This window comes from Galleria mellonella, unplaced genomic scaffold (assembly GCF_026898425.1).
Source record: "Galleria mellonella isolate WM207_F2 unplaced genomic scaffold, CSIRO_AGI_GalMel_v1 utg32, whole genome shotgun sequence".
In the NCBI taxonomy this organism is placed as follows: domain Eukaryota; kingdom Metazoa; phylum Arthropoda; class Insecta; order Lepidoptera; family Pyralidae; genus Galleria; species Galleria mellonella.
Genome location: NW_026442075.1, coordinates 5774231 through 5790135, shown reverse-complemented (window position 1 = coordinate 5790135; position 15905 = coordinate 5774231). Strand labels below are relative to the sequence as shown.

The 15905-nt window shown below is 32.3% G+C and overlaps 2 protein-coding genes across 3 annotated transcripts in view; one reads left to right on the top strand and one right to left on the bottom strand.

Annotated features, from left to right (window-relative positions):
* The window catches only part of LOC113510614 (elongation factor-like GTPase 1), a 154655-nt gene that overhangs the window by 76648 nt on the left and 62102 nt on the right, over window positions 1-15905 (bottom strand). The gene's annotated exons all lie outside the window — the stretch shown is intronic.
* Window positions 5921-15905, top strand: part of LOC113510615 (zonadhesin) — a 64508-nt gene continuing 54523 nt past the window's right edge. The window contains exon 1 of the mRNA XM_026894075.3: window positions 5921-6861. Within this exon, the coding sequence (XP_026749876.2) occupies window positions 6046-6861 (816 nt within the window). The 5' untranslated portion in view covers window positions 5921-6045. The remainder of the gene's footprint in view (window positions 6862-15905) is intronic.

The window sequence follows — 15905 nt, the reverse complement described above, 5'->3', positions numbered from 1 at the left end:
AGTCACGGCAACTATTTGCTAGTCATATACCTAATTATATTAGAACGTTGAGTATCTATAAATTATTATTTGACTTACTTTTTTACTTGTCGCTTTAAAAATCATAGAGTACTGCAACTGATTGCAATTTTTGTATTGTATCCATTCACATTTTTATTAATTTGTAAACCCAACCTTTAATTGAAAAAAGCAACATTTGAGTTTTCTGGCCGGTCTTCTTAGCTGAAATTACATTCCCAACTGAGCGGTAGAATCATAAAAAATCACTATTCAAAAATGCTTATAATTAAGTTTATTAAAAAAATATTTATACTAGATAATTTTGAATTTCTTTATTAAAATGTAACATTCATGTTATATTTTATAATAAAATTCATGATTCATAAAACGCAATTTATTATCCAAATGCAAATGCATAAAATGCAAATGAAAGGTTATTAGTTTATTAAAGACGGATGTTTACACTGTAATGCCAGCCCTATCGTCAAGGTTATGGTGGCCGCGGCGTTCAGTGGCACTAAAGTGTCCGGAGAAAACGACGAATTCCGTTAACCACCGTAAGTGGCGCGACCGTCGAGATAAGTCACAAACTGGTCAGTCACTGATAACTTGATGAAAGTGTTGATGACCAGACATATCAATTAAAAATTATGTACCTCAATTTAAAAAATTAAGGGCAACATTAATTAAGCGTAGATATACCAATTTTGTTTTTTATAACAATTTGTAAGTAATAATTATAGTCTATTCTATTCAATGGAGTTAATGAAAGGTAAACAAGTTTTGTTGAATTTATAACAGAAATATCTTTAAATGAGATTAGTTACAGATCGCAACATTTAATCAATTGATCAATTTTTAATTTGTATTAATATTGAACATCAGCAAAGTATCTTATAGTAGGGTAAATTATCCATTTGTTTACATTGTAATTTAGTTTATTTAAACAAAAAAATAGATTAAGTAAACAAATGAATATTGAAATGCAAAAAATTGTCTTTTGTATATTATTATTATATGTGGGTAACAACTAAGAATTTGATTTGTTTAATGAAACGGTCACCGCAGTCCTTAAATATTTACAAAATCCGCTCACCGTCAACCATTTTAATAGGAGGAAATTGTGTCACAAAATTTATTGAAGGAAGCATTCAATATTCAAATAATTTTAAAATTATATAAGACAAAGTCAAGTTTTATGGATCTGATTATTCTGTGAGGTTTTCGGAGAATGTGATCAATTAAAAATTTTAAAGTATGGAACTAAAATAATATCGTCCAATAAATAAGTAAAAAAAAAAATAGAATAAAAATAATATTCCTTTTCCTATTGGAAATAAATAGAATTTTTACTGTATTTAATTAAAATGTTAATAATTTTGTTATATAATTTATAAATTAATCCATTACCCGTTCACAATAAGATCTTGTGTAAATCTAGCGGATTCTAGGATGCCGGAATGATGCACTATCCGTTAAATCACATGTAATGATGTCATATACCTACGTACCATAGATGCGTTAATTAACAAGTAAATAGTCGTAGTAGTTTGACAGTTTCACGCTAGTTTGCAGCAACATATGACGGAGATTTATCAACTAATTACTACCAATAAAACAAGTACTGATATAGATTTGTCTAATTAGTCAGTTAGTTAGATCAATCTGGAAAATGTTCTCATTGCATGTATTAAGTTCAACTAAGAGATAGTAAAATTTTAGTGTAGAAGGTAATAGTTATAAGAATTAATGATTTATGATTTTGTTGTTCAGAAGAAAGAAAAAACCACTGACTTCAACCGTGACAAAGCTAGTTATTTTGATTTCAAAGCTAAACTGCTGAATCGAGTTTGATTGAAAATCCAAGGACGCTAAGCTGACAGTATAGTCTTTCAAATAAAGAAAGAATTTTCCTCATCGATTAATGGATGACGGAGTTATGAGGTAACAAACATAAAAAATATAATCGAATTCAAAACCTTCTTTATTGAAGTCGGTTGGTAAAATTACAGAAAACTGTATATGTAAGTAAACGTATTGAACAAGTAACGGTTAGTGAAAAGAGATAAAGTTTACCGTATATAATAATTAAAAAAAATACGATGGAAAAATCATAAGAGCTACGAGTACTTATTTTTTGTTATACATATCTTCATTGCCTAGATACAAACACAATCATAAATATCAAGGACTACGAAATTAAAATATTCATAAGGATAATCCAAGTTTCAGTGTGAAAGTATTGGAGTGATTATTTGAACAGAAAAAAAATATAGCATGTGAAGCTGCAGTAATATTAATCTATGAACACGCGTCAATTCTATGTTTTGCTAAAGTAACTGGCTTAAAATATTAAATAATTTCATTATCATATCTAGGTATTTAATATCAATTTAATGTTAAGGTTTTAAAAACATCAAGAAAAAAGTCGTCGATTTATGAATGAAGAAGTCGTGGATTATAATCGATATTCATTGGTAGGTCTATAATTATAATGAATTTTAAGTTACGAGCTTGAATAATTCCATAAATGAGTATTATTTACCAAATCTATTTTATGCTCAATTTTCTTAATTTTACATGACACAATAAAGCATATCGTTAACGTTTAAGTAGCATAACCAATACCCATTAGACATACACACAAACACAAATCTCTTCACTATCCATTATTACACAGCAAATTGCGCATAGAAGTTTAATATGTAGATAGGTTCTTGAAGTCCCTGAGGTATTCATTAAAAAAAGGTTTTTTGAGAAATATATGCGCTTTAATATTACATACATTAGATATGTCAAAACAATATAAATAATTTTTTTCTAATTCAATTTGTAACTTGTTATTAATTTTACATTACAAAATCAACGTTCTTAAATGATCGTGGGCATAAAACAAATGCGCTCTCACGCAATTAACGCAACATTTAGTAAACAATGTAGCAAATCATCAGGTTAATAAGAGCTAAATCCATTTATTCTGTTGATGACAGCTACTATGTACCTGTTGTACTTGTTATGTGTGAAACAAACATGGAACGAGCACTGTTGCGTGTATAATGGATTATATCCAAATAGTGGGATGAAAAAAGAGATAATACAGGCTGTCGGTCTACAATTAAAGCACCACATTAAAGGTAATTTAATTTTAAAGTAGAAAGTAAGATTGAATGAGTACCTTTGTTTCACTAGTGTTTCTGGCGCCATGCAGCTACTCTTGCATGGCTGTTTCGGTTTAAATGGTGGTATATGACATTAAAATTATTGGATACGGAGGGATATAGTGTATTTTATTGGGGTTCATGGTGACGATTACCACTTTCTACTAGATATGCCATCGCCATCAGCTTGTTTAATAATAAATGATAAGAATTATTAATTTAATTATTTGTGGTTATTTTTTGTTTGTATGTTGGTTAATGAAACACAATAAAACGGCTAAATAAATTTATTAATGTATTTCATTTATAAAAACGATTTGAATTTATTTCGTAATTCGATACTATCTGATTACGAGTTATCAAAACTATTACATTATAAACTAGACAAACGTTATTCTAATAATGGAAAGGTTTGTATGAGAAAAGCAAAATGGATTTTTCTCTTCATAAGAACTTTCTCGGACATCAAAAAATTGGACATAAAGGTTTAAACATTTTTAATTTTTGTGCTTAGGAATATCATTTGTGGGTGTTGTAAGAGACGACTATGAGATCTTAATAGTCGACGGATGGACAGCAGCGTCCTTCTTAAAACATCAACCAGAGGGAGACCTTGTACAAAAGTCGATTGCTTGGGTACCTCTGTCCCATTCGTATGTCAACCGTGAAGCAGTTGTTAGCATGGCTGTGTTTCAGTTTGAAGGGTGAGATATGGCGTGAATTTACTGGGTACAGAGGAATAACACCTGAGTCCTCAGGAATAGCAACGCATGGGGGGTATTATGGGCGAAACAGTATACTCTGTTATGACCATGGTACTGCTTATGTCTATAGGCGACGGTTACCACTTTACATCAGGTGGGCCGTCAGCTTGTTTGCCATTCTAAGTTGTATAAAAAAAAAAAATCAAATACTAATTGCGGTTGCACACTCACCTGCCTAGCATGGCAACTACTGGTAAAACTTCCTAAGAAGTGGTCTATGTTCAATAGTGGGTAGTTAACAGCTGTATCATCATCATCAACACATTTAGCGGTTTATTTTTATTTATATAAATATATAGGAACTTTTATATTGGATTGATGAGGGCGAAGCCACGGGTTACAGCTAGTTCACTATACAAATTGGTTAGAATCAATAATCCAAAACTGTGAAAGTGGAAACAATGCAGATGTCTGTTAATGATTGTTTCAAACAATCTAAACAATGTCTTCTTTAAACACGAATTCGAAACAGTGCGAAAATTTAGTGGTTGGTTGGTTAAGTTGGCCGAGAGGTCGCCGATTGAAACCTATTCTATAATTTACCAATTGGACTATTACAGTACATTCTAGACTATTCTTAGAGGTATAAAAATTATAGCTTGTTTCAACAGAACTTAATGATACTATAGTAGTATAAAAAAAGTTTTCTTTTTTTTATACTACTATAGTAGCAAACACGAATTAAATACGAGTACGGCCCGCCTGATGGTAAACGGGGACTTATTGCAGCCTTTTTCGAAACCTCGGCAGAGGTCTTAGTTGAAATTATCACAGAAACAGCCTTTAAATGAAATTAATAAAAACTTTTTTTAATTCACCGATTAGTTTGAATTTTTTACAGTAATTTTTTTTTATAACACAGGGGACAAACGAGCATGCGGCTCACCTTATGGTTACTGACTATTGCCGCCCATGATCATCCGCAACACCAGAGGCATAATATGCTCTTTTTTTGAAGATTATGATGTATTACAGTTAAGCTATATGTTACACGATTATGTCGTCATTTCTGAACTGATTTTAATGTTTCTTTTTACTTTCAAGAGTTTACGCATGTGTTACTATTGTGATATTTGTAGCTGTTTTTTTTATTTGTGGAGCTAAATGGCAGTCGGAGATTGATGGCTAATATGGAATATTGTGACTCTGGTATTAATGATCAATTTCCGAGTGTTAGTAGTCACAATCATGCTAACGGTAGCGGAATTAAACAAAATACTTATAATCAAGTAATCAGTATTACTATATCTTTATCGCAATTAGTTAATCTTTTTTAAAAAAAAAAGTTAATTAGTTATTAGTATTGAATTGAAGTTAAGTCCATTTTTAGATATTTATTTTTACAATAATAATATTATTTTTATCAGTGTGAAGAAAACAATGCGTACTATATTTATTATTGGGATTTCCGTTCAATTGTTTGTCTAATAAAATAGTAATTTGGTCCCGTCTTCTGTATGTTTTCTAAAGTGCATATTCATGTTCGTACGATTAGTATTAGCAGTTAGTAAATATAAATATAGGTATAGATTAAATGGAGCGTACAATACGGTTCACAACATTACACGGTTTGTGGTCATTTTCGATACTTCACAAATTTCAGGCGACAAACGTGCATGGACATAGACACGATCCGATTACCGTCTATGATTGAATAACGGAACATGCTACAAACAACCACAGGGCAAATATGAAATGAAAAATTGCATGGAAATTTAAATAAATGCACTTAGTTACAATCAGACGTGATACGTGCTGTAACGGGATTCAGATTAACTCTAATAAAGATAACTGGATTATTTATATATTTTCCAAAGAGTATTAATATGGAAATGACACCTACATAAAATGTATTAGCATAAATTAATACGATACGAGGAAATAAGAATTTTCTCTTTCGTCTTATCTATCTAATATTATTATCAAATAATGTAACATAAATTTTAATAATTTAAATGTTTATAAATATAATTTATCAAATAGTGCATGCGGGAGATATTTGCACAATCTGCATTTGCATCGCACCTCGTAGGGCGGATGAAGTAGGTGAGCAGTAGCGCGTCGTTCTGCGCTCGCGCAGTCCCGCTTGTAACGTTGCTGCGGCCGCACGCGCTAGCCGCGCCATGAATCGTCCAGTGCTCATAGTCTTCGCGCTCGCCGCCCTCGCAATCGCTGTTGCTGCCGATCCACCGCGACCTCGGCTCATAGATTTCAATCCCTTTGCCTGGCTACCCACCAATCGCAATGGATCCCCATCTATTATGGACTATTTCTTTCCTCCATCCCGTACCCCTAAACAATCCAGCCTTGATCCGCCCGCAGACCGAACACCGCCCCAAATCCACATAACCCAAACTACCCAGGATAACACACCTGCTCCGACCACAACTGAAGAACGTTCTACAACACTTGCGAGGAAAGTTTCCAGTAAAACTAAAGCTACTATTGCCTCGACCGCGACAATACCGCCTAAAACGAAAAAACCTTCTCGCAAACCTACAACGGTTGATACGACAATAGAAACGAAAATTCCACAAACGACCAAAGTACAAACACCAGCGTCAACAACAAAAGTAACTACTGTGCCTCCAACAAATCGACCCACCAAACATTATACGATACGGCCAACTGTTCGCACAACAGAGACACCGACAATTCAAGATACGGAGACGACCAACAGTGATAGCACAGAGACGGTATCCGTGTTCGATACCGCTGGAACGATGACGGTAGATACTAAGGAAACGGTGCCTACGTTGAGTACGGCTGAAGAGTCGAGGTCCACGGATGCCGGCACTGCCAGCACCGTGCCTGTGGAATCCACTACCCCGACGGACAGTACGGCGGCGGAACCCGCCGACAGCCGGGAAGGTTACCTGCCACTGCGCGACAAACCACAGCAGACTCATGTCAAAATCAACGAACAGACTAAGAAAGAGGTCAGTGATTTAATACTAATACTATCTTAAGCGTCGTTTTTCTAAATCGGTTACAGTCTAATAGCCGCAACTTTCCTGTCTTCTATTACCGTATTTTCTCGGCGATTTGAGATTTCTTCTTTTGTACTATTGACCGCATGTAAGTCGTGCGCCCACGATACAATAGGCGTGAGCGTAAGAGCTTTTCCGATATCGCGAATTGTGGACATGTAATCATGCGCGCATAATTTTCCGTTAATGAGACGTTAGAAAGGTTACCCGTGCATACATTAACGTAAATGGATATTCCCACATTAAATACATATGCATTATTTATAACCAACTTAATTAAATAGGCTCTAGTTAAAAAAGTTTATATGTTCCGCTTAGTGATCGTCGGAAAATATTAATACATTAGTCGTGGTTACAATTAATTGAAGGCACATGATACATGCCAATATTTAATATAATAAAAGTAGTTGGTAAAAAAAAAATATATTAGATTAAAAACTTTTACTTTAAATTTTTAGAAATTCGCTGGAATTATATATTCATACGATTGATTACATTTCGTTATTGTACTTTGAGTAAATTGTTATTAATTTTATAGACATTATTTAGATATGAAACTGTATATATACAATATTAAAGAAGTAATTCATCAGATTATATTGTATTTGTACTAAGCTACTGAAGTGACTTTAAATAACGAAGCGGTTTTTGAAAGCAATTTCAATATTAAACTACTCATTCAAATAAATCACTGCAAAATTTATGATACTGGTGACTTAACTTTTGGTGGAATTTTGATTTCAATAGTACCTATTGTATACACATAATCATACCTATTGTTTCCGCAATCTTTAAAATAGCATTCATATGACTCTCTGAGATGGCTGTAATTGAAATTCCAAATCTGTAAGTTATAATGGTTTTTATACTTTACAAGGAGTAGAAATAATGATTAATTTATATTCTATTTTTGTTAAAAAAAGTATGATAATTTTATTATTATGAAAACATTGAGATCGTTGATCAAAATTTTCATAAAGCTCTATAAAAGTACATTTTTATTATATTCAAAAGAATATTAATTATTAGTTAATTAAGACAAAATCTTCGACATAATTCTAGTGGATATAATTCCATTATTTTAAATACGCCTCTGATAGGAAAAAAATTTCAATGGATTGTCATGTCGATTTTGATCATTCTTTTTGCAATCACCATGATTCATTTTTCATAATTACTTATAGACATACAATAGCGAATTTTAATTTTAAAAACAATATGTCTACAAAACATAATGCCAGCTAGTGTATTTCATTTGTATTAAAATATGAATAAGGACGGTGAGATTACTAGTCAATGTTAATTTTGTCACGTTTGAAACCGCTGCTTTTTTGCGGAACAATATGTACTCGTTTTTACTTTACCATAAAGTAATTATGAATGTTCATAAATTTTTTGACTGACGACACAAAAGTTTCTTTAACCATGAAGTTCGGGGTACAAAAAATACATTAGACCTACAAGGCGGCACTTTCCTATCATTAACAGAATTGTGGTCGCCACAGCGGCGGATGTCCGTAAATTTTTTTGAGAAACAAATTTACCTTGGTTAGAGGGGAACCTATTCACAAACTAGACTTTCACTCTTATACAGTCAATCTATCATACGTAATGAACGAGTATTTCTAAAGACGTATGGCCTTTTGTTGTGGTATTAGCTTTGTCACTAATTGGTTTTAAAAATTCATAGATACTCGTAGATACAGATTAAATTATTTTGGGATTATATCAATTATTTATTATTTTGTATATAGAGACATCTAGATCAATATATAAATGTTTCGAGTTTTTAGGATTTTTGGGGAAAAGGATAAATAACGAAGTCTAGAAGCTGCGTAATTTGGTCTATCAATTTGTAGTTCCTATGTGTTGATATACAAATTTACTGGCCAAATTGTAATAAAATTTCATCTTGATAATTTCAAGATGCAATTTTATTACTCTTGTTATAATAACAATCCCACAGAGTTGCTTTGTATATGGAGTTTTCTTCCAGGAATATTGCAAACTATCTTTTTGTCAGCTACTTCGTACGCGTGATTTCAAAAAGTACGAAAACAAAAAGAAGACTACTTCTATTAAAATGAAACGTACACTAGACATTCGGATCAGTTACTCATCAGTTAGTCTTTAGTTAGATCTTTAGGAACACGACTGTAAAAACCACACCCACTTTGATGCAATAGTCTTTGCGTGGAGCCGGATTAACATACAAACAGACAGATAAAATGTTAATGTTATAATAGTATATATAGTATAGATTAAAAAGTATATTAAAATAAGATTAAATTGTAAATTAGACCGGCACTATTGCATCGGTTGATATAACGGATTTCACCAGTTCGGTAAGGTCTACTTCTAGTTATGTCCCTTTCGTTCGTGTTCATTGCTTTTTATTCGCGTGATAAGATGTTACCGTAAGGGTCGCATAAGTGATGCAACTTACCGGTTGTCATTAATCTTCTCATTTACATTAGAGACCTGCACAGATGAGACGGTTCTTGAGATAATTTTAGCGCGAACTTTACTAGTGCCGTAAGGTTTACTTCTAGTTATAACTTGTACTCGCGTTTACTTTTTATGTCGTGTGATAAGATGTTACTGTAAATGTTACGTAAATTATGTAAGTGCTAGTTACTCCACACGACGGGCATTCCTTTGGGTATCTTTTTTATTGATTATAATGCAATGGTAACCTATTGGTATACGTTGGCGGAGCACCAGTGAGGGATGATGATAGGCTAAGTGAAAGCAGGTTAGTTAGCTTATCGTGAAAAATTTATCAAAAAAGAACCATTATGGTTTTCAGGGGGACTGCATGTAGATCGACCTGATAGAATATATCGTAAGTAATGGGGTCGATAATCCTCATTAATAACAAATTCTCCCACTCCCTTGTATCTTTTAGTACGGTTTATGCTATTTCGATCAGATTTTCTTCTAGTTAAACCTCTTCCATTTTTATTTGTTTTTTATATCACAGGATAAGATATTATTGGTAAGATAAGTATAATTAATCTAGCATATTGGATATTACCATTAATAATGCCTTATTTATATATTAAAGGCCTGTGTGGACTTAGGACAATTTTAGCACGTGTTTTAATATTCTAATTAGGGGTATTTGAAGTTAAGGTTTCTTATGGCGACAGTCTATAGGGAAGACTTACGTTCAGAAAGGAGCAATAGAGATACGCCATTTATCATTGACTTTTTATTAGCTCTCTCGAGTGATATCTTATATTTAAGTTACGTTTATCAGCCGTTAACTGTCCACTGTTAAACACATGCCTTTCTGGCAACCGCAGTTAGGCTTTGGCGACGTTTTAAGAGGGACGCTACTGCCCATCCCTCTATTATTAAGTTTCCTTAGTCGCCTTGAATGGGTATCGTAATGCAATTCTAGTTATTCTAACTTGTTGGAAAAATCTCCGCAGACTGTCCTCTATATATGCAGACCCTAATGTTCAAAATGTTTCCAACTAAAACATGATACAAAACTATGTCGTACTGAGACATAATGACATGTTTTGATTTATTACAACATTGAGGCGGCGAAAGGTAATATTCATATGCACATGTCGGACACTCTTCATAATACGAAACAAAGACCTGGGATATGGTATTAATTACCAATGATTTATGGTTGCTTACTACGACACACCGTTGTCAATAAGGCCGTAAATCTATGAGATGTCATTTTCAAGTAATTTTGTAATATATCGGAAATTCTGTAAAAGGTAAAACGAATTAAATATTTATATCTATGGTGATATTTTATTCCCCTTTTTCAACTATACTTTAAATTATTTGGTGAATCTACAGTTATACCTTGAAAATAAGACGTTATATTGCGACACTTGTAATTAGTTTTCTTGACAATAAACGAAACAATGTACATCAAAATAAAAAGTGAAACGAATTAATGTAATTTGCTAAAGAATAAAACGTTATTTGCGAGCAATTCCAAGAACAGTCGTACAATTTCCTTATTCACCAACAGCTTAAGTAGAATCGTGATGAAGATGAAATAAAAGCAAATGTTCTTACCGATCTAGATCCATTGTCATTATCGTGTTAATTTGAAACAAAACGTAACCAAATAGACTTCACTTTCGCAAGACAAGGTAAATATCTTGTAGTTACTAATCGTTTCTAATTAATCAGTACGCATTACTGATAGAAAGTCGATAGTCGGATCTATCGGATGGTCCAAAGAGAAAGGGACGTAGTACTGGGACCGCAGAAGTAGGCTGCCAGTAAACGGAATTGCAACAATGGCCGTTCGTTGGGAAGTCTGCGAATGTTTATTAATGAGATAGAAATTGGAATTCTAATATCCTGATTTAGAAACTGGATATCCTGTGGTATTTAGGATATTCAACAGATAAGAGGATAATTGAATTAATTATCTGTTTGATATCGCACTGAATATTTATTGCGGAAGTAGGATAAATTCTTAAAATGTTATTAGGATTATGTTATAATGCTTATTATACGTGTAATGTACAGTGAAATGTAACAATATACTTGTTTTAATAAAATAATAGGAATCTCCCGTAAAATTACTGTAACAAAGTACGATTGTCCGTGCAAGTGTAAGTTTTTCTTTTTTTAATATTAGTTTGGTTCACCTATTACGAATGACTAACTTCAAAATTAAAATGTTTATAAAAAAACATGTAAATGATAACAAAAAATATATTTTTATCAAAAATAATCCGTAAGAAATTTTTAAAAACTTACATGTGGAACTAAGTATGGGTGTAAAACATGGACAATGACGCAAAAGGAAAGAAAGATGCTCGAGGCATTCGAAATGTGGATATAGAGGAGAATGGTAAAGATAAGCTGGGCAGAAAAAGTAACAAATGAAGAACTCTTGGAAAGGGTAAACGAGAAAAGTATATTAATAAAAACAACAGAGAATAGAAGAGGCAAAATGCTGGGCCACCTTGTACGACATGACGACTTTTAAAAAGCATAGTAGAAGGGAAAATAGAGGGCAAAAGAGTAAGAGAAAGACCGAGGAATAACTATATGGGACAGATAAAGGAAACACAGGAATGGCAACGCATGGGGCGTATCATGGGCGAAACAGTATATATACTCTGTTATGTCCACTGTACTACTCATATCTATAGGCAACGATTACCACTTTCCATCAGGTGGGCCGTCAACTTATTTGCCATTCTAAGTTGCATATAAAAACACTAGGTGTCATGTCGTATAGTGAGGTTAAAGATAGAGCCGGGATAGAAATGGTTAATAAAAATTTATTAATTAGTTACACCGACAAGAAGAAACTTTTAAATGAAGAAAGAGAAAACTTATAAATTAGGTACTTTGTGACTGCACCACATATATTCAGTTTAATTAAACTTTAATTAAAGTGTGTCTTTAATGACCTTACTAATTTTTTTATGTGTACATATGACAATCATGTTCTCTAATATTTTATTTTCATAAAATAAAAGTAGTTCGTTTTAAATGACAAAAACAGGCATGTTTTATTTAAAATTTACAGTACTTATTGCATTGTTGCTAACCGATTTTTAGTTTTCACTATATAATAATACGTATTGTGTAGTTTTATTTCTTTTATTGCATAAGAGAATCAGTTTTTTGCTACAATTTCTTTTCAATCGATTACGAGAATAGTGTGCATTGTACTTTCATTGGTCGCTATATTATTAAATAATAAATTATATAAGAATTTATTCTATTTTAGTTCAAACATTAGGATAGATTGTTATAAATTTACAAGTAAAATAGATTGGAACAAAGGTATAATATTTAAAATAAAGTTACAACTGTTTACGTCGATTTTACTCACGTTTTTATCTTCGGGGTTGTTTAATTATTTTCGGACTCGATAACAGCCTCATTAATGGCCACATTATAAGTGAATAAGGGCTTCGATTTTGAAACTAGTGAGAAATCCTTAAAGATATGGAAGCGCAATAAAGGCGATGAAAATAATTGTAATTTAATAACACACAAATATTATATGCTATTAATCTTAAATATTCAATCAGCTTAACATTTATAAACAGTAAATTTTTACATTTAACAAATTTAATTTTTACAATAGTTATTTAGTTTAGTTACAAATCGTAACGAGGCTAAAATGGAAGATCTATTACGCTTTTAAACTTTATAGTTAAAATGAAAAGTAGTATTTATTATTATTAGTGTCGATGTAACAAACTGAGTGTAAATGATTTTCGGATTCATTCGACGATAACGTCATATCGTGCGTGTCACGAAATTGGAACATTAAAAGCGTCTTTATACAATTGAATACATCTTGTTTCCGTATTATAAAGCGACAATAAAACAATGCCGTCTCATGCTACAATTAGTTGCAAAAGTGCCCTTTGCGTGTTATCATACCACTTAATTTCTATGATCATATCATAAAAAAATTTGTACTCTGAGTTCTATAATATTTAGTACAGATATCAATTACGCAATGGTTTAATACATGCCAATGCTTTGGTAATGCAAAACATGTTCTGTGACTGAATTTTAGAGATGAAATATCGAATTAGAAACACAGGAAACATATAGCGAAAGTTCGCTTAATCCTGGTATCACATGCAAACAGTGATTTTCCGTTCAGTCTATTTATAGTTAATTAAACAATGGTAAATAGTAACAGCTTTCGTCTAGGTTTAGTTAGCACAAACTGTGCTATTCTCGTTAGTATAATAGAAATTAGAATAAACAAAGAACAGTCACTGAATAAAGTATAGTGGATAATAAAAATAAAGATGTTTCAGAAAGGGAATTGTTTATGAGCCAAACGCTAAATGCTTTTCGTGAGTGGTATATTATTCACGCGGGCTGAGCCTCGGACGAGGGCGGGCGAGTTCTGTGAATATTTTGTAGGCATATTAAATAACTACATAGCTATATCCGCGGCTTTGTCCACGTGAATTAGAATAAAAAGTATAAACAAATAAATACGACCAGACAGTAAGGGTAGGTTATATATAGCAAGTAAATATATATCTATATGTTTTGGTTACAATATCTATATACTGGTTCAAAAACGAATATGTTAAAACTCTGTTGTCCTAAAAATAATATTGGATAAAAGACTTTCAACATATTGGAAAATAGATAATCGACCGATATGTGCGATACCGATATGTGTGATGACCTTTTTTGCTCCATCAATGTCCAGAAGAACTTTTGTAATCGGATCGGTATCCATATTACCCATGCCCAGTAGACAGACACACAATGCCATCAAATTAAGCAGAGCTTGTACTATGGTTAGTAGACAATTACTAATTACTTAAATACTTTTTATTAATTACAATAAATAGCCAGAACAATACAAATTCAGTAATACGAAGATTTGTACTGTGAGGGAATTAAACTTGCAAACATCGGCATATAAGGTAATGTGTTCAACCGCTACACCAACAAGGTCGTCGGCGGTGCTGTGTTAATCTAGGACATGTTCCGTTCATGTATCAAATATAAAATTCGTTCAGCCGTTCAAATGTAATTGAGTAATATGCATCCAAATATTTATACCACTTTCACATTTACAATATTAGTACTTGTAGAATACCGCTGGAATATAGTTGGATTTAATGTCTGAATGGTGAATCATGTGATTAGACTGAGAGAAGATTTTAAAAAATATACTCACTATTGTAAGTCGGTATATGTAACGTTGAATATGAGAGTAGTATATCAACAGTTAACAACGTCGCAGCCTGCTAATTTGTTTTGTTAACGGTGTTCGTTACCATTGGAGTTAGTTTGATTTTTATTTGGCACAAAAGAAACATACGACTTTTATAAGTCAATACTAAATCATTAAAGGCAAGACGATCTCTGAATTGAAAGAAACAGAAATAATTGAAATCGACATTGGATATAATACAAGATCGATAATATTTTAATTATAAATGTCATGAGAACTTAATTGTAGCTTGTGTCTATCGATGGAAGGAAACTCGATAATTAGTCTCAGTTGAAACTGTAAATAGCTAGTGGATGATCAGGAACTAAGCAAAGTAAATTGAACTAAATCTGCATGCTCAATTAAGATTTATACGCGCTTAAATTAGGACTTTAGACTTGAGGTACAGATAACGTTTTAACACTAATAATATTGAGGTATAGCTACTTAAAATATTTTATTTTAGTGTTATAAGGCTATCAGAAATTAAATAGGATTTTAAGTACTTTTATAATTTTGTCCACAAAAGGGCAAAGTATAGATATAGTATGACACATGAGATCAAATAGCAAAATCGGTTAAGAATTGGTGAAGATATTGTATAGTAGCAAACAAATATAATCGACTCAGAACCTTCCACTTCTTGAAGGTGTTAAAAATATATGATGTTAGATTCAATTATTCTTATAGATTTAAAAATATATTATACTTCCCGGCTGTGCGTACTGTTAAAAATTATGAAATAGACGTGTCTAAGCCACTACAAGGTAGAAAGCTGTCAAAAGTGTATTTTAGACACTACTCACCACCTTCTCCTTACTTATACTTAACTGAGTTGTAATGATTCACTTAAATATTATATATCCTTTTATCTCTTCTTTTAAATTCATGTATTTCTAACTAGGGATATAATTTCACTCACATGCTTAATAGTATCCGTCCGTTTATTGTACAGAACTATAAGATATTTTATATTCATAAGGATTGCATGGGAAAATCCTACTGGTTAAATCGTTAGTCGTAGTTAGATAGGCCTTATTATAACTTGTGGCGAAGTCGTGGTTTCCGTGTTGGTACTGTTAAAACGGGATATAAACCATAAGGTTGTTCGTATGTACGGAGACGAAAAAACACTAAGTCACGACGTTGATCCTTCGGAGGGATCGTTAGATGTCACAGTTTTGGTGAAAGGCGCCATTGCATACGGTAAACGAACGTTAAATTGTCGTTTATGAAACCACGACAACCAGCAAAAAGTACATGTTATAAAAATATGATTTACTTTTTT